Source organism: Numenius arquata, chromosome Z (genome assembly GCF_964106895.1).
Source record: "Numenius arquata chromosome Z, bNumArq3.hap1.1, whole genome shotgun sequence".
In the NCBI taxonomy this organism is placed as follows: Eukaryota; Metazoa; Chordata; class Aves; order Charadriiformes; family Scolopacidae; genus Numenius; species Numenius arquata.
The window spans coordinates 19,654,984-19,680,510 of record NC_133616.1 but is presented as its reverse complement, the minus strand read 5'-3'; the positions used below and the strand labels follow the sequence as shown (position 1 = coordinate 19,680,510).

The window sequence follows — 25,527 nt, the reverse complement described above, 5'->3', positions numbered from 1 at the left end:
GAACATGAGGGGGTTTGCCAGCATTTTCAAATGTTTTAGATGCTTTACACCTTTGGTGACATGAGAAATTCCACAAGTCTGTGGGAACTGCTGTATCTGAGTTCTGAATGCATGGCTTTGCTGGTACTGGGAAAAAAAACCCTGCAATTTTTAATATAATCCTGTGCTGCATTCCCTACCTTATAGTGAGGGCAGTACATGGAAGCACCTGGCAGCTCAGGCTTTGTTTAATGTGAAGGAAGTTATTTGACAAAATCTGTAAGCTGTTGGTACTGCTGAATGGTGTGTTTCTTTTTGGAAAGTTCATCTCTTAGGGATGTTGTGACTTTAATGTCTGCATATAATGGGGGCTTTGTTACTCTGATAACAGGTATGTAGAAGAAAATGTGTGATTTAGTTCAGAAGGAATGATAGAAGTTGAAAAGCTTAAAATTTGATATTGAAAATACATAAATTGAATTTTAAAAAGCTGAAGAAACATGAAAGAATTTCATGCCACAAACTGTTCAAAATGAATAGTCTAAGCAAGCATGTATCTCAGTCTGAAGCATTTCTCCTTAGTTTGTCTTTTGGTCTGTGGAATGGCATTGGAGAGCAGAACTTAACTTTTTACTTCAGGAATGGAAATACTTACTTGGTATGTAATTTGGGCCATGTCTCTCTGGGAGGACATAACCTTTATTGTCCAGCATTTACAGCATACAGCTACTTAATATTGTCTTTCTTAGGTTCCTTGCAGGAGCAGTGATCACCTTCCATGCATGTGGCAGTCAAGCTTTTAAAGGTTTTCTAAATAAAAGGAATGAGTCTGTGATAGCATGTCAGCGTACATACTTCCATAACTGATAGCAGCTTCATTAAGCTAGGCCCTGCTTAAAGACTTTTATGGCAAACTAGAATGAATTTGCATTTTGTTACCACATCTGAATTGTCAGTGTGCTCAGGTGCAAAATCTCTACTTGGGCTGGTCTCATGTAGCTTCCTGTATGAGACCATCTGGCTTTAAAACAGGAGCCAAGGGCAGCGCCTACTGCAGATCACTGTGGCACCTGCCATGGGGAAAGGAGGTCTGCAGAGTAAGGAGAATGAATAAATTCTGTTTCATAAAATACTTATCTAACAGGTTCTAAAAGAATGATAATATGATAGAAATGTGTGGGTTTTGAGTAACTTCAGGGAATGTTAAATACTTTATGTAATCTGATTACTTAAATGAGCAGTAGTGTATATCACTTATCATTCTTACATCATAGAGATTAATCCTGCGTTTTTAACTGGATGTTATGTTGCCATGTACTGTAAAAAAGCCATTGTGTCTAGTGTGACCAGCTTAAGGCCTGGATTTTCAGCCTACTTCCAGGTTAGTCTTATGGTTTCTTCTAGTTTCTAACTCATTGGTATATGGAATGAATGAAACCACAGAAAACAATCTGCTTGCAGACTGTCAGGTCAGGAAGTTGTGCTGAAGAATGTATTTTGAAATTCATTTGGCAGAGCTAAGTGGGTCAGTTTGGGTCCAGACAGAGTCCTTATCTCTGGGAAGCTTTTGCCAACAACAGCTTCATGTGGAAACTAGAGGGAGTTTTACCCGCAACAGTATGTGGGAATCCAATGACCTAATAACAGATGCTGGATCCCAAATGGTCTCCATCATCCCCTCCTCTTGATGCTCCTTTCCTTTTGTAGTTAAAGTAGCTGGCAGTCTCTCCTGTATCAACAAAACCATTTTGTCTTGGCTTGGAGGATGGGAGGGTGAGTGCAGTTGAACACCTCTTTTAGAAACGTCCATGCGACCGAACTAGCCCATTCCCCTGGAGGGGGAAGATGCTGCAGTTAATCATAAGTTTTTGCTTCAACTTTTAGATTTATGTCTGAAACTATTGTAAACTAAAATGCAAATGCGTGCTATCTTCAATAACAAGAATGACCCCGCTGCAACTGTTGCAGTTGGCAGAAATGAGTGTGTCCCTGAGGATCAGGTTGCTGTAACACAGTCAGTCTTGGCTGTAGCTGGCCTGGGCACTTCCCCGCCTCCACCTGGCCTGGGATGAAGAACAGGGCTGCAGAAACTCAGCTAAGCTGCCCTGCTATTCTGGGCACGGCAACGTGTTTGTGTTGCTTACACTTGGGACAAAAAGGGGATGATGAATCTTTGCACAATGTAACTTGAGTGGCACTCAAGCTCTCCCACAGTTTGTTGGGAAAGAACATCTTGTGTGTCCGAGGGCACAGGGAATTACAGATGGGAATGGGAGGGCGACTGGTATTTCAGTGACCTGGGCTGGCAGCCTTCTTTTGCAGAGAGATCATAGGCTAAGCACAAGTGAAAGTGGGGTTTAGGCTGCTTTTTGTACTTGTGCTCCTAAATGTGCCAATCAAGCTTTGCTCTTGAAATCTCTTACTTTAATTGTTCATGTTGGGATTGGAGGATGAGTGAAACAGTACCCAAATGAGAGCTGGGAGCCTTTAACACAGTATTTTAGGTATGTCTGTTGGCCTGGCAGTATTTCTTTACTTTCCCAAATGCTACTGACTAGAGCTACAGAACAGTCTTTAATGTGTTCATATCCACATGAAAGTTGAGGACTGCCTGGTCTTCAAAAACTAATGAAAAGACATTTGTCACTGAAAATGTTTTGTTTGGCTGTAGCTGTGGGTAGTACCAAGCATCTTACTTGAAGCAGAGATGAAAAAATAGAGGGTAACTGGTCATTATGTGAGGTTCATGTATGGAGATGCTTGTGCTTCTACTTGTATGTGCTCCTAGTATTCTTTTAATGCTAGTATTTAGACTTTAATAGTAAGCAAACAAAACAAAGTGACTTCTTCATAATTTGCTTGGGAGTTAAAGCTGTCAGTACTGGTGAGATTATTCTGAGTTCATTCCTATAGGACTGAGCTGAAAGCAGTACCTTGCAGTGCTTAAGTTCTAGTAAAGGTTTCTGTAACTTGGCAGACACAACAGAAAAATACTTACTCCATGTAGAAGAAAAACATTTACTTTCTCATAAGAAAAAAGCCAAGTGTTAGCAATTGCAATGAAACAAGAAGTTACTGTTTATCCTGCTTTATGGTAAAATGATGTCAATAAACAATTATTTCTGCAATGTACAGCCAAGTTGAGGCTGGAGGATTAAAAACCTGAAAAACATTACTTGTCCAGTGTGAAATGCCTATACAGAATAGGTTGATTGTACTTTTGATATTGAATTGAGAGTTGGGCTATTACTAGTAACGGAGAGGATTTTTTTTTCCCCGTTGCATAGGAGGCAGCTCTTGGTCATCAATTAATTGCCTTTTGACAGCAGCATGCAGCTATTTTAAAGAGGTCAGGCTAGTACATATTCTACCTTTTTTTTCACTAGTCTGGCAATTTTTTTTTTTTTTTTTTCCCTGGTTAATTCAGCTGTCCAATGGTTCAGTTCCCTGTACCAGCTCACCATAGGGCTATTCAAACATCAGAGCTGGCACGGGGGAGTCAGCAGGAATACACGGTTGGTGTAAAAGGAATAGACCGTTCCTGTGAACAGCAGCCCAGATATACCTCCACCTTGAAGAAACTGCAGACCTATATCATTTTCTTTCACTGGAAGGGGAAAAACTGATTCTCAAATGTTGCTTCTTTCCCCCTTGTTTTCTGCCCAATAAAAATAAAGAATGGATAATATTTCAGATATAGCAGATATACCAGGGATCATAAATAAGTATCTTTTAAGTAAGAAAAAGAGGAAATCCTATTAAAAAGGCAAAATAAACTTTGAAGTTGCTTTTTTCTTCTTTTTGGCCCCTTTTCTTTTTTAAAGAACCCCAGCTCCTGAGTGACTCATGAATTCTGCTACATCTCTGCAGTGCTTTTATAATATGGTTTTCTGTTTGGGTGTGAGCCTGTTGTGTTTAAAATTGCATGGGGTAGGCATCATTCATATTAATACCAAGCTTCACATGAAACAAACTGCGTGTTGATTTCTGGTTTGCAGGCAGTGTCTTGCTGGTTGATGCCTAGAGATATGTGTTTATTCATGGATACAGTGCTTACTGGTATAAAACAAGCTGTTTCACTTGTATGTAACATCTGCATAAACACAAGAGTGCATATGACAGGTTATTTCTCAGCAAATCTTGTGGCTCTTGGCCATTGTTTTGTGCTCAGAACTGCAATTTTTAAACTGTTCCTTGGATCCTTACACTTCCTTGAATTCCAGAGTTTGTGCTAACTGAAATATGATTAATAGCTTTTATACAAAGTTATTTGAATAACAGCCTTTATAGAAACTACCTTTTATACAAAGAAGCCTCTTAAGTTTCCTGTAACATGCAGAAATGGGAGAACTATTTGCAAATCCTTTACAGAAGAAATGGAGAGCTTGGAAGATCTCTGAAGGGAGGCTTTTTCCTCCACTGTTGCTGCATCTGAGCAGGGCAGAGATGCCTTGGTCTGCGCTGCTGGATTGTTGAGCAGGACTGGAACAGGGAGACGGCAGATCATCCATCTCCCCAAATGTTTGTTTTCTGTTGCTTTAAAGCATTATGCAAGTCTCCAGGGTGAATGTCTCAGCTCTTTCATTCTCTTGGAGGACCTTGTTTGAGTAACTGCTTGTCTGAAAGACATTGGGGTGCAAACTGTGTCTTGTAGAAGTGAGCAGTACTGTGGTTACTGGAGTCCCCTCTCCTCACAGAGAGGCAGTGATTCTTATTTACTGATGGAGTTGGAGGGTGGATAGTTATCTTGGTGCTCTCTGCATCTACTTAGCTTCCAAGTGGAAGACTTGGGAGCAGGGGCATTGTCTCCTGTAAGCATGTCCTTGGGATATCCATAGAAATGGAATTTTCCTGTCCTACAAATGTACCTGAATTCTCAGCCTTTATTTCTAACTCCAGGTCTCTTGGAGAATTTTGCCCCATCTTTTATCAGATTAGAGGCTGTTTTTTTTTCTGAAGTCTTTTAAACACTGGTGCCTCCTGTGCTTTTCCTTCTTCCTTCCACCCCTATCTCATTAACAAAACCACCGAAACAAAGTACCCTCCATATTCCCTCCCTCCACCCCAGAAATCCCAAAGCCAACCACATACATGTGTACACACACTTGAGGTGGCGTACATGTTACTGTTTCAGAGATTCTTGGTTTGGGAAGAATCCTTGTGGTGGATTTCCCCAGCACTGATTACTGTTTGTGGTTCTTGGGTCTTCTTGGGTCAGCAGACTTGGTTCAAAGTATGAACTTTTTCTAACTGTAGTCAGTAACGGGTCCAAATACTAATCATAGCTGCAGTAGGATTTCGTGCCTGTTAAGAGCGAAACAGTAATGCCGTACGGCTTTTTCTTAATGCTCAGATATCATGAAACCAAAGTTAGATATGACTAATGGTAAATGCTAAGCTAATTAAAGTGAATGTCATTTGCTTGGTCTTTCCCAAAGACTTGTATTGACTGCTATGGTCTCTCAAAGCAGGGCTTATTTAATAAGAAAACTGACTTTCTGCACCTTTGTCCTCCGGACTCTTACACTTGTACTCAGATTGAGAAGTGTTCTCATTTCCCTGTGTCACAGGGGAGTTTTCTCTCTAGGAAAACCATATTCTTTCTCTGTTTTGCTATTAAGCTCATGATGCTGAGTATATTAGGATTGAGCAGACAAGAATAAGAGGTGAAAAGAGGTATATCTCCAAAGGGAAAGTGCACTTCTGTTTCCTAGGACACAACAGGACACCTGTAGGAAATTATTATTTTGGGATTATTGGGGCCTTTTGATACCAGGAAACATCGAATTCTATTGAAGAAAATAAATTTACAAAAGTGATAGAACAAACCAGTTGGTACAAGTAAGACTTTGGAGGGACCACCCTCCCCACCCACCACCTGTCCCCTTTCTTCCTTTTGACTTCCATTCTTGAACGAGGACTGAAAGTGCAGGAGGATTTCCTATACCTTAAAAGGCAAAACGTTTTGCAGTACAGAATTTTTTTGTGTAATAGGATTTTGGAAAAAGCTGAGAAGGTATTAAATGAAAAATGACTGAGGAGTTTCAATAATTGAAACTAAGTATCTGAAATATGACCTCAGTTAGTGGAGTGAGTAGGTTTTGGTAGATTTGAGTGGAATATGAGATGTTAGCTGTTAGGAATTTCTCCTTTCTTGTGAAGCCACATGGTTACACCTCCAAAAGTCCATCTAGGAAATGGGAGTCGCTGTACTTGTAAATTAGGTAGGCAGGCATGCGTATGTGTATATTAATACTGCTTTGGTGGAAGAGCAAATACTTGAAAGCTATGCTAGAAATGTTAAGAGTAGCAAATAATTCTCCAGTTGCAGAGACCCTTCCATTCATGTCTGTGGCTTCTTGCGAGAAGCCACAAAGTGGCTGTGAGTTTCTCTTCATTCCTGTGTGTATTTTTAGAAATGCAGTACTAGACCATAGATTAAGAAGAAACTTGTGTTCAGGATGTGTGTGGTGTAGAGAACATACTTTCATTATAGAGTAAGCATTAGCTAGTTGGTGGCGGGGGGGGGGGAAGAAGTTGGAGATTATTTAATGCTATTACAAGAAAGCTTCTATGAAATCTATTTGTGCACTCTTAAAAAGAATGAACAAAACAAACATGAGAAACAGGAGGATGGGGGAGTGAAGATTAATAGATAATAGCTGCATGATACTGTGGAACGATGGGACAGAAGCTCAGGAACAGGACAGCGGGGAAGCTGTGGCAGGGTCACACAGCCCTCACTGACAGGAGGGCGTTGCTACCGGCACAGCTCTGGGTGCTCCCGCGCTGTCGTAGACTCACAAGTGTGTTTCTCAGCAACAAGTGAAACGCTGGGAAGGGGCATGACAGTGGTATTAATTAACCAGATGACATTTCCTAAAGTTCCTGCTGCTTCCGCAGATTACCGCAACTTTTACTTGTAAAGTGTATTCCTTTCTAGCAAAGAGATGTGGGTGGGGAGACAGGCAGGGATTTGCTTCTTCTTCCCTTCCTTAAGCCTGTGCTGTAAATGACTCCAAAGAGGAGCAAGAGAACCAGTGGCAGGCATGCTGTGTGTATGGGGAGGGGTTAGTCAACAGGGTCAAAATAGTAGTAAGTGTTAATGCAGCATAGTACCAGGACATCTCTATATAGTACATAAAATGCTATATAAGGACTAATACTTTATAAAGGACTCTTAGGAATACTTCTGGTTTCAACCTTGGTTTATATTTGATGGAACTACAAGGCAAAAGCTTCTTCTCTTAATTTCTCTGCATGGTCCTGCTGGCCTGTCTCAGCCCAAACGTGGCTGTTGCCTTTCTAAGAGTGAGTCACGGTGGCAGGAAGAATCTTTGCAGGGGAGCATGACTGCCTGAGCCTATTAAAAGCAGTATAAGTTTGAAGTTACCTGCTGAAAAATAACGTGGATTTTGCCACTACAGCAGCTGGTTAATAAGCAATTACTCTCAACTGGAAAAAAAAAAACCCAAAAACAATCCAGAAAAAAACAATTGTAACCAGAACAGCTGCTGCTTCTGAAATTAAACACAGCAGTGATGACCCACACTGACACTTCTGTGGTATGATTTCTCACCTTTCTCATACCTCGTTTTGGAATAATGTAAATCCATCTGCTGGTAGATGGTGCAAGAAGGGCTTTGGGCATGTCCTGTATAGCTACTGGAGTTGGTGGTGTGAAGAAGCACTTAGAATTGATGGAGCCTGTAGCCAACTGCACGTGTGCTGCAGGTGATCAAGCAGCTCCAGATCTTCTCTGACTGGAGATTACTCTCTTAGTACAGAAAACAAGTCTTCGCATAGGTGTTAAATTCGAGTTTCTTGTCAGATGGTTTGTCAAGCAGAAAGAAAATGAGAATACATACTGCATAAGGGGAGAGTCAAAGACTATTTTATTAGTCATTTGGTGGTGGGGGCTGGGGTCTTTCCAAGTTTTCTTTCTGTGTGGCTTTCCCCGTTTTCTTCCCCTCTTGAGAAGTAAACCTGGTTTCCCACCTATTTGCAGTTGCATAACCCTCTTTCTTTCTAATATGGCCATACATCTTTGCCAACTACCAGAAATGCTTACATGGAAAAAACTTTATTACAGCAAGGTATTTTTAGCTGTCTTAAGCAGAATTTAGTGGGAACAGGGAAAGAGGAAAGAACAGCCAGTATCGAATCATTAGCCAGCTCTTTTTAGGCTACCAGCTTGTGTTCTTCGGACCCATCTCTGCTCCATTTGGCACTTGGTTAGTGCTCTGTTCTACTGTTGGTGAATCCAGAAGTAGTATTAAATGTTAAGACCATTAAAATACTTTTTTTGTTGAAAGAACTGTGTGATTGATAGCTAATTTTTGAAGGGCTAAACAACATTTTCCCTAGTGTAGAAATAAAGCTCCCCCGAAATACGTGGTGCCCACCACTTGAGGGTGGGGTAGGGGCGATTATTTTCCAGTTCAGGCTTAGCTGTAGCTTCTTCAGAGTCCAATTTCACCCTGACCTTGCTATTAAAGAAAACCAGTTATGGATAGGGTTGATCTTTTTGATGCTCCATTTATAGTTGAAAATGTCAGCATGCCAAAATTATGATGTAAGTTACTCAGAAACCAACCAAACATTCCCCAAATGTTTAACTTTGGAAAGTAGCGCCTTAGCATCTACAGTGCCTGCTCTGTGCCTGTGTTTACATTGTAAATGCAATGCTTCTAAGAAGTAGCCATGGCTTTTGAAGTTGGCAGTGAAGGGATTTACCAGAAGTTCAGTGTGCTGAACGCTGTGCCTGGAGCCTGGGCTTTAGTTAGCCTCTACGATTTCACAAGACTGTCAATTAAGGTTTTATACTCAACCTGAAGTTCCTAGATGGTACCGGAAAGATATACTTGGAAGTGGTAAATATAACTTCCAACTGTATTGTTCTCCTCTGTAAATCCGGTAACTATGGTGCTTTTTTTTGGTGACAGGATCAAGTTCCAGAATAAATTCAATAATGTTTACAGAGTGGATTTGGGAGGCTCTTCTTATAGCTGAAATAAGAGGTCTCTGTCCTAAACAGACCAGAGAAGGAGGCAAAAGCAGGGTCTTGGATTAGATGGGAAAGTAACAGAGTTAAATACTGTGAATTTGAGGTAACACATCAAAAGCACAGATACACACAACATAGAGCTGAGAGGATAGAAAAAGCTGCACATACCCATTTGCTTACTGGAGTGGTAACATGGCTAATATGCAGCTAAAAAGGACTAGTAACAGCTGGAGCTCAGTGAACTACACCAGAGACAACGGAGGAGTGCGACACTCGATGTTACCAATCATCATATCAAGGTAGTTCTGACACTTAGCTGCAGCTGGAATATTATGCTAAAAGGTGACAATACTACAGGTGACTGGAGTTGAGAATAAAGTTAAAAACTTGTCAGCTCTACGTGTAGCGTACATAAACTTCACTGCCGATGTTAACGGTCTTCCAGCTCAGAACAAGATGGGGCTCCCTGTATTTGGAGGACTAGATTTGGATGGTTCCCAGCTAATGCTCTTTTGTGTAAGACTTACCTGTAGTTAATGCAGGAGTAAAATACCGGGTTGACTTCCACTGGATTCTTTCTAAGCCTTAAGCGGCTTTGGTATTACCAGTACCTTAATTACGAAAACAGTCATTTGTCACATCGGTACAAATGCAGCAAGTATCTGTATGATGGTGTTACGCAGTTTGAGTATCCAGCTCCGCCTTAGCAAACTTGTGAGAGAGTATCACTGGGAAAAAGTCCTGTGGGGAGCAGCTGAGGGAGCTGGGATTGTTCAGCCTGGATAAAGGGAGGCTGAGGGGGGACCTTATCGCTCTCTACAACTACCTGAAAGGAGGGTGTAGAGAGGTGGGGGTTGGTCTCTTCTCCCAAGTCACAGGCGATAGGACAAGAGGAAATGGCCTCAAGTTGCACCAGTGGAGGTGTAGATTGCACATGGAAAATTGTCTACACCAAAATGGTTGTCGAGCATTGGAACAGCTGCCCAGGGAAGTGGTGGAATCGCCATTCCTGGGGGTATTTAAACAATGGGTAGAGGTGGTGCTTACAGAATCGTAGAATTGCCTGGGTTGGAAGGGACTTTTCAGATCATCAAGTCCAACCATCAGCCGAACACTGACAAAAACCATCACTAAACCATGTCGCTGATTCTATGATTTGTGGATGTTATCATGTCTCTGAACACGAATTTCAGCTCAACTCTTTGAACAGACCCAACACAATTTTACATAATTACTGCTCCTGTATTTACTGCATTTTATAACTATTTCTCTTTTCCTTTTAGCTTTACCTTCAGGCCAGAATGAAAGGAGACTGGGCAAGACTTGTACGTCCTACTCTACAATTTGGTCTTATTGCTACGTCTATCTATGTGGGTCTCTCGCGTGTCTCTGATTACAAGCATCACTGGAGCGACGTTTTAACGGGACTCATTCAGGGAGCGTTGGTAGCTGTGCTCATTGTAAGTAATTCCTGAGGGGGGTGGGAGGGGTGTGCACCTGTGTGTAAACACTGCTTTTATAAACAGCACCTTGGAACTGCAGGCTGTGTTCAGAGAAAAGCAGACCTGTCTTCGTAACATTTTGAAAATTGCTGGAGAGGGAAATAACCCCTTGAACAGGGTGTAGCAACAGCATTTCAGGGAGTGCAGCAGACTCTGGGCCAATGATGAGATAAGCGGCTGGTTTAGCTGTTAGACAACATGAAATTGTCCCTGCCCGAGAGCTTTTCAAGTAACCGACATGGAAAGAGTCAACTGCAAAACTGTGTGGGCCTCTATATAACCAGACTTTTTGCTTCTAGCCAAATTCTAAATCTCAAGTACAATAGTAGAGGAGAACTGTCTATGAGGTAAGCGGGGGGAGGGAAGGCCTTTATGGATAAGGGCAGCCTCAAAGTGTCTGCCTCTGCCAGCTGATACAGCCTGAGCCCTGTGCTGTTGCTGGTGTGCATTTTGAGTGCTAACAGGGTGTTCACAACTACGGGCGTGTGAAGTGTAGCTGTGAGGAGTGAAAAGCCACCCTAAGGAACAGGGAATCAGCCGCAGGCCTGGCTGCCTTAGTGGCAGCAGTTGTGCTGGCTGTCACCTGAGTTCCATGGCTGATCACCAACAGGAAGGGACAGTTCAGAGACATAAACTAATTGAGGTGATGTTGGAGAATTCAGTTCCAAGAACTGAGGCTCAGCTGGAAGAACCGCCTCCAAGATAAACGCTTTCTCAGTGTCACAGTCAGAAGGGTATGGGGTCACTGGAAAGCAAAGCTTTGTTTACTTACTGCAATCAATCATCAAAACAGACCTCAGAGCAGCTCTGGGAACTCTATATACTGCATTGGCTGTTATGAAATAGCTGTGGGTTGACTAAAACATAACCCTACTGCTCATTTTTGTACAGTCTAATTTTTTAAGGAAAGGGGTGCAGGGAATGAGAAATGTCAGGCATTAAAAAGCTGAGGGCATGTCCTATTAGGAAAACAAGTTTAGTGAAGGGTGTTGGATGAGTGAGAGGAGACCTTGGAGGTGCTTGGTAATATAAGCATGAGTAGAAGGTTGCATGACAGTGGACAGAGTTGAAAGGTGAGGAATTTATTTTGAAGATTAAACCTTCTCAAACAAAACCCTTATCTGAAAGAACCAAAGAGTTCACCTCCAGAAACAGAAGGCTGATGTAAGAGCATTCTGGGGCAGCAGCTGCAAATAGAGCACTAAATTGAGTTGAATGAATTCAGCTGCAAGAGGAAACTGAAACTCCTCTGGTGTACAGCTGAAGCACCTCATCAGCAACTCATCAGCTGGCCCTCAGGGCCCTCAGTGTGGAGGACAGTTTCTCTCACAGCCCTAAACTGTGTTCTGCAGCTCTCAGGTTTGTGGTGGGAGGGGAAGAGGTGATAGAGGGAAAAGGGGGATTGTGAGGGAAGACACTTCATGCAGTGCTGTACCAGCACATCTGCTAAGACTTGGTGAAGTGGGCATTGGGAAGAGAGCAAGCCGCAGACTGTCTCGTAGTCGGAAGCTGTGAAAGTAGTGCAGTGCTATGTTCAAAGGAATGCAGGAAAGGATAATGTAGGTAGTTGGCCTTAGAGCTGCTGGAGCTGTGGGTGAGACACATGTATTGAGGAGGGAAGAGTCCAAGCTTGGTTTAACCAGCTTTAAAGAAATGCTAGTGAGAGTGATACTCCAGGGAATAATAGTTTGTACCTAACAAACCCCCTCCTCAGCTGAAGCACAAAATCTCCTGTCCTGTTCTAAATAAATTAAAGAATAAACTTAACCATAGATGTGATCTGGGCCTTCAGCAAGCATACCTTGCTCTTTCATTTAGAGCTGTTCAAAGTATGGCTATTGCAATGGAGCAGTGCCCGGGAAGGCAGACAAGCCTTGAATTTGGCTTAAGCCATCAGTGACTTAAGTGGTTAAGGGGGGGTAACGGCTGGAGAAAAAGCTATCAAAAGAACAGATGCCAGAATTTTACATGAGACTTCCTAGCAATTTTCTACAGTTTTGATCCATTTAAACTTTTTACTAGTTTTGATCATGGTGTTTACCTTCTGCAAAAGCATTTATCTATTATTTCAAACACAAGTGCAGGAGCTTAACATTAATTTGTTCACTTAGGTTGTGTATGTGTCTGACTTCTTCAAAGTGAGAGGATGCACATTTCAACCGAAAGAAGATTCCCATACAACCCTACATGAGACACCAACAAATGGAAATCACTTTGGCAGCAATCACCAGCCATGAAGAATGACCCATCTTGCTCTCTGAAAGGAAAACAATTTCACAAGTCTAACTATGTAATATAAATAAATGCCTTTACGGGACTGCTGCTGCTCTTGGATGCTCACTTTACCTGTATATAGTAACAGCTACCACAGTTATTGTACATCTAAACTTTTACATTTCTGTTTGTTCAAGGTCTTGCTTAAAAGAAAAAATGCTATTCAAAATGTAAATTTTTATTGAAAACATGGTAACAGATATATTACATACACTGCTGTTTGTACATGCCTTGTGAAAACAACTGTGGTTTAAATACACACCATTAAAAGAAATGAGATGTAAGATGTGAAGCTGATTAACTTGTTCCATACTGTGAATCTAGTACTGTTTTTAGAAGATATCTTCTCTTACAGGTAAAGGCTTGCAGCAAAGACAATATCTCTCTTGATTTTTGTAATCCCTATTAAAAAGGAAAACCATATTAATATCCAGCAGTCATAACTGACATAATCATTTAGTATTCAGTATTGCTATTTTACATACAGTTACAGGCATGTAAAACTCTGCAGTAGATAGTGTTACAAGTATTAAATGGAAGTAATTGTGCATCCATTTTCAGTCACAAAATGAATTCAGACTTTATAACATGGATGTTATCTGGAAAAAACAGCAATGATGCTGTTTAGCATGAAGTCAATACCACAAGCTTATATTACTAAATCATCCACCTACACACCCACCCACCTTCCCCCCCTGCCCCTTTCATGTGCCTTCTAGAATTACTTCTTACACTGTGGAAGTGAAACACATACCCTCTGCAAACTTGTTTTCCAATTCTGTGTTTCCAATGGCTTTTGCAGCCTGGCACATCTGCCGAAGCAATTCTTCCAGCCTTCTCATGCAACGGATAATGCTACCTGTATAAAAAGAGTGAGGCAAAACTCAGTATCCCCTGCTACATCACACCACCGAACAATTCAGTTGCTTGAGCCTACTTTGGACCAAAGCAATACGTTCCTTCTCCAACGCTGTTCAATTATCTAGAAACCAAGAGCAAGAACAGCCATCTGTTTTAAGCTTGGTTTCTGTTTATTTTACTGTAACAGTAAAGGTCTCTATCAGGCATTTTCTTGAAGCTTATCTCCCAATGCTCATCCTCTTCTTGTTCTCTTCAGCTGTCTTCAAAGCCTCTAACTAGTATCTGATCAGAGGACTTTTTTGGCTGTTTAGTAATTACTAGTGGATTTTTCTGGGTTTTTTTTTTTTTTTTTGATAGCGCTTAGTTCTTTAGTTGGCAGAGCCAGTGTCTCACCTCGCTACTCCTGTGCCCCAATTGCGTGCATACAGTAATGCATACGAGCTCATTTTTGACATCACTCCTACGCTCCAAACTAATGCCCACTGTAGTGTTTTATGCATTCATCTCCTCTTTTAACTTACTTCTCCATTCAACCCAAGCCACTAACAAGCTTCACAAAAAATGACCCTCACTCTTATGCTCTTGAAGCGTGGCCAGCATGTCGAGGGAGGTGACTCTGCACCTCTTCTCAGCTCTGGTAAGACCCCACCTGGAGTACTGCATCTAGTTCTGGAGCCCTCAGCACAATAAGAGCATGAACCTGTTGGAGCAGGTCCAGAGAAGGGCCACAAAAATGATCAGAGGCTGGAGCACCTCTCCTATGAAGACAGGCTGAGAGAGTTGGGATTGTTCAGCCTGGAGAAGAGAAGGCTCCGGGGAAACCTCATAGGCAGCCTTGAAATACCTAAAGAGGGCCTACAGCAAGATGGGGAGAAAGTTTTTAGCAGGGCCTGCTGCTACATGACAAAGGGTAATGGTTTTAAGCTAAAAGAGGGCAGATTCAGACGATACAAAGGAGAAATTTTTTGACACTCAGGGTGTTGGGACACTGGAACATGTTTCCCAGAGAAGTGGTAGATGCCCCATCCCTGGAAACATTCAAGGTCAGATTGGAGGGGGCTCTGAGCAACCTGATCCAGTTGGAGATGTCTCTGCTCCAAGTGCAGGTTCTGGGCCACAACAACCCCATGCATCGCTACAGGCTTGGGGAAGTGTGGCTGGAAAGCTGCCTGGAAGAAAGAGACCTGGGGGTTCTAATTGACAAGCGGCTGAATATGAGCCGGCAGTGTGCCCAGGTGGCCAAGAAAGCCAACGGCATCCTGGCTTGTATTAGAAATAGTGTGACCAGCAGAAGCAGGGAGTGATTGTGCCCCTGTACTCAGCACTGGTGAGGCCACACCTCGAGTATTGTGTCCAGTTTTGGGCACCTCAATACAAGAGAGATATCGAGGTGCTGGAGCGAGTGCAGAGGAGGGCAACGAAGCTGGTGAAGGGCCTGGAGAATAAATCTTATGAAGAGCGGTTGAAGGAGCTGGGACTGTTTAGTATGAGGAAGAGGAGGCTGAGGGGAGACCTCATCACTCTCTACAACTGCTTGAAAGGACACTGTAGAGAGGTTGATGCTGGTCTCTTCGCACAGGTAACTAATGACAGAACAAGAGGGAATGGCTTCAAGCTCCAGCAGGGTAGGTTTAGACTGAACATTAGGAAAGAATTTTTCACAGAAAGAGTGGTCGGGCATTGGAATCGGCTGCCCAGGGAGGTGGTTGAGTCACCATCCCTGGATGTGTTTAAGAGACGTTTAGATGTGGTGTTGGGGGATATGATATAGGGGAGAACTTTGTCAAGTAGGGTAGATGGTTGGACTCGATGATCCCAAGGGTCTCTTCCAACCTGGATGATTCTATGATTCTATGCTCATTGCAGGGGGACTGGATTTGAGAAGCTTTCTATCGTCCAGTGAAATAAACTATATTATCTGCAGAAAAACTGTCCTGATGAAAAGAACATTTTGCAAAGCTGTTGGAAAAGAAAGAAGTTAAGAAAAGTAAAATAACACTTCTAAAACACATTCATATGGTGCTGGTAGGCCATGTCAGTTCCTACAGTGGTACCAGTTTGTGTGAGGGCAGCAGTCTGTGGAACTTGCTGTAATGACAGCAGGTGAAATAAACCCCACGTTGCCTACTGGACAAAGCTAAGGCAAGAGAACCGCAGGCGGCTCCCCCGAGCCTGGCCAGGCTGTGGGCCTTGTGGCAGCCCCAGGTCAGCGCTCAAAGATCTGCTCATCTCCATTTACAAGTCCATCCCCGACAACTACTCAGGAATACTCATTTACAGGCAGCGTAGCTGGGGTTGTTGCAGACATACGTTTCTGTGCATGAAAAAAATTTACATTTTTGGAATAAGTTACTATTGTCTACACTTACTTCCACAAAACAAGCCAGCTGATCTGCACTTGATTAACAGGATACTTAGTTCAGTTTACCATTTTTCCCTACGCTTCCTAATTTCTATTTCTTCCTAACACACGCACTTCAGCTTAATGACAACTCATTTTCATTAGCCAATCATCACTGCCCAAAACTGTGGCAAGCAGGTGTGCTCTTGGAGTGCTCTGGTTTAAGCTGCAACGTGCAGAGGCAGCCGTTTACTTACCACAACTACGAGCTTTCACACTGCTCAGAACTGCACCCAAAAGGGGCTTCAGACGCTTGACCACCAACACTACTGAAACAGCAGAACACCCTTTAGGCTGTGAGAGTGGAAGCAAGAACCTCAGCTCGTGGTCTCTCTCTAGAAAAGTTCTGCTACTGCCCGTTAGCCCGGGTGGCAGCACAGAGCCGGACATCAGACTCTCAGTCACGAAGTCGTTCAGAAGTGCTTTTCTTAAGTTGGGGGAGGTGGGGACGATGAAAAACTAGCTTTAAAAAAGGCTTCCAATGCACTCTCTAATCGAAATTAAGAAAGGAAGCACCAATACCTAAAATGAAAATTTGTACTAAAGATCAAAATAAGGACGCTGTGGGTTTTGGTTTGTGTTTTGTTGGGGTTTTTTTGTTTGTTTTTCATTCCGATTTTTAATTTATTTGAAATGACTATAGCAACTTAGCTAACCAGAGCAAACTCCCCTGGGATTTAGCAACACCACACTGCATTTAAGTAAGTGTAACTGACAGTTGACATCTGAGGTGCTTTCCTTCCTTTTGAATAACGCACAGAAAACCATTATTAACTATTAAAAGGGAAGATTCATGCATCAACCCCTGCCAGAAAAGCTGAATTTCTCAAAATAGGCCCGTAAGATCTAATCTTGAGGGAGCTAGCACTGTTGACTAGGACAAAGCCAACCAACTACTCTTAGCCCAAATGCGGTGCATGGAAAATATTACTCCCCTCTGTGTTCTGAGCAGTCAAGCACCAACATAAAAACCTAAGCCAGCTACTGCTGCTCCTTTCGCACTCCCCTTCCTGAGGCTGCCTCTACAGCAGATGTGAGGCTCAGACATTCACTGCAAGAGAAGGAATCTGCTGAATGCAGAATCACAGACTGCCAGGATTCCTGCTGCTGGCAGACAACCTGCTTTAGGAAGTTCCTGGGTCTATGCATTGGATTACAGACGTGCATGAATTCCTTCATTTTCAGGGCTCCCATTTGCAACTGTGTATGTATAAAGAAGAGAACACCATCCGAGAGGCAAGACAATGGTGACAGCAACAACTTCAAAAAGGATTTTCAATATCAGTCATTACACCAAGACTTGTAAGACTGGTGCACCCAACCTACTGTTCTTCACAACTTTCAACACGGCTGGTAAAGCTGAAATTGGGCTTCTCATCATTCTGGTTTGTCTTTCAGGTGGGCAGTTCGTCTTTTTACAAAGTATCTGGGCTTTAAGTGATCCTGCTTTTAAAACAATGAAAACTAAGTATCCTTCCTCCAGGGACTGTTTCTAGTACTCCCATTTTAGGAACCAAATTAACCCACGTGACAGATTACATCAAGGCATTTCAAATATCTGTGTTGCACGGCTGTGATGAACCTCCAAAACAGAGACGTGGTTACCACCTCTCACTTGTGTCATCATTTAGAGAGCAGGAGGAACCTTCAATTTACCAAGTAAATAAAACACTTAACTGTAATGAGGACAAGCGCAAGAGCTGTACTTCTTAATGGCGATATATCCTTTTTAAAAATCCTTCTAGAGATTCTACATTATCAACAGTGTAACTATAAATTAATATATACAGTAAACAAATTTCTTCCCCACTTAGTTTCAGCTGTGCAGATACTTGAATACACCTGAGTTAATAAATTTTGTGATCTATTTATAAGGTTATTCAGAATTACCATTCAACATTATGGAATTACCATCCCAAAACTCCTAAAGAAGAACTGATTAACTTACCTTCGAAGACATCAGTCATTTTGCAGATGTGAGCAAAGTTAGCTCCATTTGCCCATGTATACACAACATCCATTAGGTTGGGTCTGAAAGAATTTAAGTAATTTTCTTCATCAATTTCCAGTTTTGCTTCTGCTGACACCTTGGCGATTCTTTTTGCACACTCCTTCAAAAGAAAATATTTTCATTTTATGATATGCTTAAACAGATTAAGTGTTTAATCAACAGAGAGGCTTGCATATTATTAGGTACTGCATACAGGATGAGATTTCCTTTTCAACATGAAGTTATTCAGAATCAGAAAGGAAACCACAGCTTAAAGTCTGCCTGCACTAACAACTTATACGATAGTAAGCAAGCTTATAAAAGTTTTTAAAGGCATGTTCTAAATTAGGATAAAGATTTCTTGCAAACAAGATAACCCATTATTACACACTGCAGTGAGAGCCAAATGCACTAATGATCCAAAATAAAGTCTTCACCTTGCGCTTATTATACTTTACTCATACACTTTATTCTTGTTAACATTAACCCTGAGCTCAGACAGATTTCTAAGGGACAGATTACCTGCATTTGCCGAAGTGGTCCTGCCAACTGCTCTGTCAATTTTGGCATTTCACTGGACTGAAAAAGACAACATTAAATAGTCTCATGCACTCCCATACATTTGCTTTACACCGGATCAAATGCAAAAATTGAGGTCCTAAATTATTTCAAAGAACTTCTCAAACCTGTTATGAAACACTAAAATTTACTGAATTCCTTAAGTACTTGTTCCTCAAACTAAATCAGAAAATGAAATCTTTCCGTACGGTATGCCAATAGTATGAAAAAAAAAAAGCACCTGCTTTCTGAATACTTCCAAAATTCCCTCTATTTAGCTGTTCCATAGTTTTGAACTGCCAAAATGCTGATCACTTACTACTTTAACTGCTACAAGCTTTTCTTTAAGAATTTAAAAAGCAAATGCTTTTAACAACTTAAACATCAGTGTCTTATGTATGAAAATATGGCTATTCAAATACAGCAATATTTTTATGTCCTGCCTGATTAGACCTGAGTACTACTGTTGAGTGCCCCACAATATTCTAACTAACAACGGCTTACCTTGGCAGCCCTTCTACTAACAAAAGTAATTCATTAGCAGCTGCTGCTAATGAGCTTCCCACATTTAGAATCAACCTGAATGACACATCTTGCTACCTACCTGTAGTAAAATTTCATATGGAAGTTAATTTTTACTGTATTTTCCTGATGATGCTAACCTTCTATACAGCTTGTGGGTGGGAAAACAGCAACATCTGGTATTAATACCCATGTTTTTGCTTTTAATAATATATATTCTGTTTTTTAACAGCCCTTTTGGTATCAATTCCATGTGGTACTACTGCCATTTCCATCAATAGGTCAAGGGTACTGTCCGAACAGCATAACATGGGCATGTCTCAGAATTAAAGATACGCTCACCCCAGAGTGTAGGAGCAGATATTGTTAGCCTCTTTTTTGAAATAATCATTCTACTTTTTAAGCTGTAAGGACGTATGCATGTATACAAGCACGTATGCTGAGAATCTATTAATACTACTTCATTGCATGAGGAGGAAACACTGGTAGATTCGTTACAAGGACTGCAATTTTACACAACCTTCAGCACATCACTCAGGAGGAAAGATATTTTAGCACCGGACCTGCAATAATTCTGGTAAGTTCAATGCAAGTTCATGTCAAAGACCTTAGGAAAGGATAAAAAAATGTGCAATGGCTCATACTGTTATGACCAATTTCTGGAACAGAATTATACATAATACTGTTGGTAGACAGGAACGTCTAGAATTCATGAACTGAAGTAGTAACTCACGTTCTCTTGAAATACAAAACAGCTTAGTAGTGCAGTGGCCTGTTCTGCAGATAAGTCATTGAAGAGGCCATTGAACATCATTTCTGTCAGGAGTAGTTCATCAGCACTAAAAAAAAAGAGAAAGAGAAGTAAGCTTAGAGAAAAGACTTACTGAAATCTAAGTTTTAAATGAAGTACTATTAATCTGTTTTGTGAAGCAACTTGATATAGACAAAAACAATAGCTTCTTAATTTTTCTTACAGGACCTCCAAATACTAATATATTAGCTTTTTAAGGGGGAGGCTAATTAGTAAGAGAGTGAGACAGTATTTTAAGGAAACTAAAAGCTCTTAGTGAACTACAAAGAATCTTTCCTTATAAAAAATAAGGAGACAAAAAAAAAAAAATTATAACCTTTTAGAAGTTCTCGTTTTCATAAAATGAAAAATAGTAACAAAAAATAATTACATTTTCATAAAAGGTAGCATTAACAGTTGCTTTAATCGGTTTTTATAAGACAGGACATAAAGAGAATGAAAAGAATCAGAGAGTTAGGCAACTTATAAAAAGGACTAAAATTGGTACTGCTGCTGCTCACAAAAGATTCAACTGGGTATTTCCAAGATACTGAAAAGAGGAACAAACTTGCTTCAATTTACTTTTAGAATAAAGACTTAATCATGAATTATAAAAGGAAATGCATGATATGGATACAAAATCCAAACATACTATTTGAGTAAAACATCAAATTATTCGTAAGACTATACCTTTATTTTTGGAGTTTCAGACAAATGTATAAGATGGGGGAAAAGAAGTAGATATTTTTAATAAAGAAAAGTGTAACTCATCAGCAAAGAGTTCCTGAAGTCAGGAAGTTGATTAAATTCTGATTCAGCTTCCCCATTTGCTATCAAATTTTGCAGGGGAAAAACATTACTAAATACTGAACAAATATAGGTAGCATCTTTCAAACTATCTGTAAGGCAAGGAGTACAGCAGTCACTATAACTTTTAAAAATACACAATTTACCAAAATCTGAAGTATTAAATTCTGATTCATGAGTTTCCATGGAATCTTTACAATATGTTCCAATATATATGTACTTGCTAAACGTACTACACTAAAGTGCATCACTTCCACAGATTTGTTCCAACAGCCCTATAGAAGCAATTAAGCTGTATTCCAAACTTTTCAGCAACTTGGTAATTGCTGACAATCATGCTTACACCTTTGTTTGTGAGAGACTCTGTACTGCAAGTCCAGGGAAGTGGAACCATAAAAACTAAGACCATCCTCTCACATAATATACAATATTAAATGAGAACACACACTACTGCCTAAGCTGTGTAAGAAAATAACCATTGCTTTGGCAGTTTCATGTTCACATTAAAGTTTTAAAATCTATTGTATTTTGTCCTTAAGTTGCTGTCTTTACTGCTTCAATCAGTATATTCCCTTTATGACACAGATCACGTAGTCTCTGAAGAATCTTTCTCCTAATAGTCTCAAACTTTAAATATATAAACATGACATACTAACGTCAGCAAGGACAGTAAAGTGTGTATTCATGACAATAATCACTTCACACAGAAACCAATTACCTGCTGATTTCACAAGCGACCCGTCCTTTCATCTCAATAACATCTGAAGATGTGGCAAACCCCAGTCTTCTCAGAACACGCTTGCGGCATTTGAGTTCATCCATTTGTAAGACAGTTCTAGCTTTTTTCAGTTCTCGCTTTGCTGCTTTAATATCCATAGCAATCTGGGGGGTCAGAAGGAGAGAAGTTACATGTTGCTTGTTTAACAGATGCAACTGTTTGAAAGGTATTGGTTAATTTCATACAGGCCTCAGAACAACAGTGTATGGACATACTAGTTGACACTGACTCATCTAATTCTACTAAAACAAAGGTTTAAAACAAATTTAAAACAAAACAAAACAAAACAAAAACCAAGATCAGCTCCACTTGCCCACAGGAAACTCTGGCAAGTTTGGGAAGTTAAGCTATTTACCCAGAGCAGGAAAAAAACCCAACAAGCCCACACCAAAAAAAAACACAGATGAAAACTTTGGTTAGGAAACGAGCACTCATCTTCTGAGACCTCTACCAAGTCTCAGCTAACAAACTGTTTGATAAAAGGTAACCCAAAGGCGCTATTTCCTGCTATTAGATCGTCTGCAGTGTCTTCTAGTTTATCAGTCAACATGCTGGCAGCAGGGTGTCCAGTGCAGATACCCTCACAGAAGTATGCTCAGTCTATCAGGTCTTACCATGTGCAACTTTGTGCTGCCTGTACCAGAACAACCTCACTTGTGTGAAGTGACTCCTGGAGAACTTGTTTTTTGGAGCAGCACAGAGACACGAGAGCTGTTTTTGTGTGCAACCAGTTTCAGTCTCGCAGAGGGTACGACTCTTTACAAAATACATGCATTGCTTCCAGGCTGGGAGTCAGCTCAGGAAGCAGCAGCACAATGATTTGCATGGTACGCTCCCCAAGCTAATAAGCCCCATCAGTTCAACTTAGCTCTGCACGAGCATATTAACAATGATCAGTTTCAATTATCTGTGAAGACTGTACCTACACTGTGTTGTGCTATGCCCATTCAGTGAAAAAGACTCTTGTAGCAGCTCTCTAACCTTCTAATCCCTGTTGACTTGAGAATCTCAAGAGTTTTCGTGTCAGATGTACTACCCATCTGTATCAAACAAGGGCATACCACCGACTCAGGCAGTTTGTTAGTGAGATTCAATAATTTTACTGTATTTAAAAAGTATGACTTGGGCTTATTAATTTTAAAAGAATCATTTAAGAAAAGAAAGAAGCAATAAAGAAAAGAAAAGCAATAAGAAGGGAACTCTTACTGTCACTGTCTTCAGCTAAATATAGATGCAGCACTTGATTTTGCATTTTTACCTGTGCTTTTTTTTCACAAAGTTTGTATACTGTTTCCAAGTTGGGATCATTGTGAAGAGGATGTGAATACATCCTGTGCTCAAATGCCTCTACTTTTTGGATTACTTTTTTCAGTCCTTGATCTTTGATGCCCATGTCATCAATAGGGTCTAGTAACGGCACTCCATCAGGAAATCGCTTCTGTACTTCCTAAAAGGAAAAAAAAAATTTTTTTTGGTAAGATTAGTAACAGTAAAATAAACTACAAATCAGATGGCATAACTATAGGGACATAGAAGGCAGTAATGTAAGTTTGTTATGTGGCGTTCCAGCAGTTTTCAAATCAGTTTATAACTACTGTTGACAAGGAGAAACAACTGACATACATCATGGCTTCCAACCCCTTTTAAGAATAAGGCTGAAGATGTGACACAAGTTTTAGACAAATTTATTTAGAACAAGTTGTCTTGAGTTTAAGAGTACCTCACTAATCAGAGCAGAGAGCTTACACAGCCCAGTGGAACTTACTTGTATGGATTTTAACACACTTTGCCTGTTGTCAATAGGCCTCAGGTCTTTCGGTATGTAAAGCCGAACACTGCTGATAGCAGAGAGAAGATGAACCAAAACAGGGACAACCTATCAAAAAGAGAGTGTGCAGTTAACTGATAAATCATTAAAAAATATATTTCTTATTACTGTTCCATAGCAAAACTTTCCAAAGGTAAAGGATACAGGAACACAGCAGTAGGTAAAGTACACAAGGACACAGCAGTATTAGGGAGCAGCAAAATGTGGGTAATGAGATAAAGTATTAATAAAGATAAAAAGTAATTTTTTCCAAATGGGAAAAGTCTGTATTCGGTTAAATCTAGAGAGATTTAACCTTTTTCTATTTCTATTACCTTGCCTCTTACCTACACGAATACCTCTTAAGATCCAAACCAGACAAATTATTGTGACATACTTAACAAGGAATGCTAACAATAAAGAACATCAAATCAGCAAATACATATTAGTAAGTATCAAAACCATAAAGAAACCATAAAGAATCAATATTGTATCATAAGCTTTAAATGGACTTTGTGAAAAAAAAAAGCGTGGACAAATTAAAAAACTGACTCAGATCTGAAAATAATAATTTTTGCCTTGATAATAGGGTTTCAAATTGAAAATTTTAAATAATGCAAATGTTTTCACTAAAAATTTCAGTTTAATTTTAGAATAAGATAGCCTTGCAAAACTGAAGGGGTCTGAAAAAGAGAAAGAAATAAAAACAGCATTCTGTTTGCAGTGACAGATGATACTGCTAAGAATAGTATCTGCCAAACATTACTGCTAAAATTCATTACTCAAGGATTATAAAAATTCTAACTAAATTGTCAAATCTAGTAGAACCAATGCACATTATCCACAAAATCCTGCAGAAGTATCCAAGAAAAAAACCCAGCTTATAGACACTTGTTTATCTAGAGATTTTACCACATATGTAGGTAATTTTCATAATTTTATTTACATTATTGCTATTGTTTTTAATCTACTGATTTGAAACACATAACACAACAGTTTCAAAGCACTTCTTATATGGTAACAAAGTCACTCAAGTATTTCATTCACACTTCAAAGTTTCCACTTCAGTGGACTCAGACACTGTTTAAGAAAGCAGAGTTAGGTGTACAGCTCCTTTCTCTTCTTAATGCATCAATCCCTCTTTTACCACAGTTGGCAAATGCTTTGGAAATAGAACCTTTGAGAACATTTACAAGAAACTGTTGAGAATAAACATGTGTAACAAACCTGCATCTCTCCTTTCTCATCAGGTCTGGCGGGCTTCGCAGCCTCAGTAGCAGAATTTTTCAAACTCTCCCTGCTGCAGTGCAGTAGCACTTCAACTACATATAATGGGTCCAATTCACCAGAATTTGGCTGTTGAGGGCACAGAAAAAACAGGTCAATAACAGTTATTTTAAAATACCAGCAAGAGTGGAAGGAAAATGTATGATTTTAATTCAATATTAGAGGTATGAAATGAGCTACTGCTCTTCACAGAGTATGTGCTCAGTGATGCAGTATATTCAAAAATCTACTGAACCACTATTGACGGAAACATCCCTCACATAAAAAACCCACACTTTAAAAAATGCTTGGTCTTCTAGACATAGCTCTTTCAAAGCAAGCCAACATCTTTTGTAACTGTAATGCAAAATATTCGTATCATGTATCATTCAGGTACTGAACTTAACTTTCTTTTTAAGGAAACAAAATTTGAGGGATCTCTTTCATTTGCAGGTTTGCAAGTTCAAGTTTTTCCCCATAAGAAAGACTACAGAAAAATCTTTCAAGCGTAATAGCTGGTATCTGCAGCAAACAGGAAGCTGCATCTTGCAGGGCACTCCTTTATATACCCCCAACAGCACACATAACATCTGAGTTTCATTTAAAGAACGGAAACGTGCAGATACAGTGGTTAAAGACTACTGTTCGCAAAGCCATAATCTTTATTATACACTGCTTTAAAAGACCCTGATGTTAGTTATTTGACTGTATCAATATGCACTATTGCAATGCACTCCAACTATAAGCAGATTATTTTTATGACTTTGAACAGAACTAAGTTGTAGGCCTAACACCAAAGGCAGGAATCATCTTTTGAAATACTACATACAAGCTTCTCTGCTTCCAAATACCAGAAAGAGAAAAAGAGAGGACAACCTTCAAAATCCTGTGTTAACTCAGTTCAGTTTTACTGGGCAGTGTTTTTCATTACGAATCTACAATATACTATTTCCTTCTACTGCATGCAAAGCAGGGTGGAGCCAGC

General features: G+C 40.3%; 2 protein-coding genes across 3 annotated transcripts in view; one reads left to right on the top strand and one right to left on the bottom strand.

Moving 5' to 3' along the window:
• The window catches only part of PLPP1 (phospholipid phosphatase 1), a 67,302-nt gene extending 54,115 nt beyond the window's left edge, over positions 1–13,187 (top strand). Inside the window, exons 5-6 of one of the 2 annotated variants that reach the window (XM_074166741.1) lie at positions 10,270–10,446; positions 12,600–13,187. In XM_074166741.1, coding sequence (XP_074022842.1) covers positions 10,270–10,446; positions 12,600–12,725 — 303 coding nt within the window. In that variant the 3' untranslated portion in view covers positions 12,726–13,187. The remainder of the gene's footprint in view (positions 1–10,269; positions 10,447–12,599) is intronic. The other variant, XM_074166739.1, reaches the window with a different exon arrangement.
• The window catches only part of MTREX (Mtr4 exosome RNA helicase), a 48,736-nt gene continuing 36,129 nt past the window's right edge, over positions 12,921–25,527 (bottom strand). The window contains exons 19-27 of the mRNA XM_074166738.1: positions 24,504–24,632; positions 23,235–23,345; positions 22,728–22,916; positions 21,410–21,573; positions 19,828–19,933; positions 18,537–18,593; positions 17,973–18,135; positions 13,517–13,621; positions 12,921–13,164 (exon numbers count right to left, since the gene is read on the bottom strand). Of these exons, the coding sequence (XP_074022839.1) occupies positions 13,112–13,164; positions 13,517–13,621; positions 17,973–18,135; positions 18,537–18,593; positions 19,828–19,933; positions 21,410–21,573; positions 22,728–22,916; positions 23,235–23,345; positions 24,504–24,632 (1,077 nt within the window). The 3' untranslated portion in view covers positions 12,921–13,111. The remainder of the gene's footprint in view (positions 13,165–13,516; positions 13,622–17,972; positions 18,136–18,536; positions 18,594–19,827; positions 19,934–21,409; positions 21,574–22,727; positions 22,917–23,234; positions 23,346–24,503; positions 24,633–25,527) is intronic.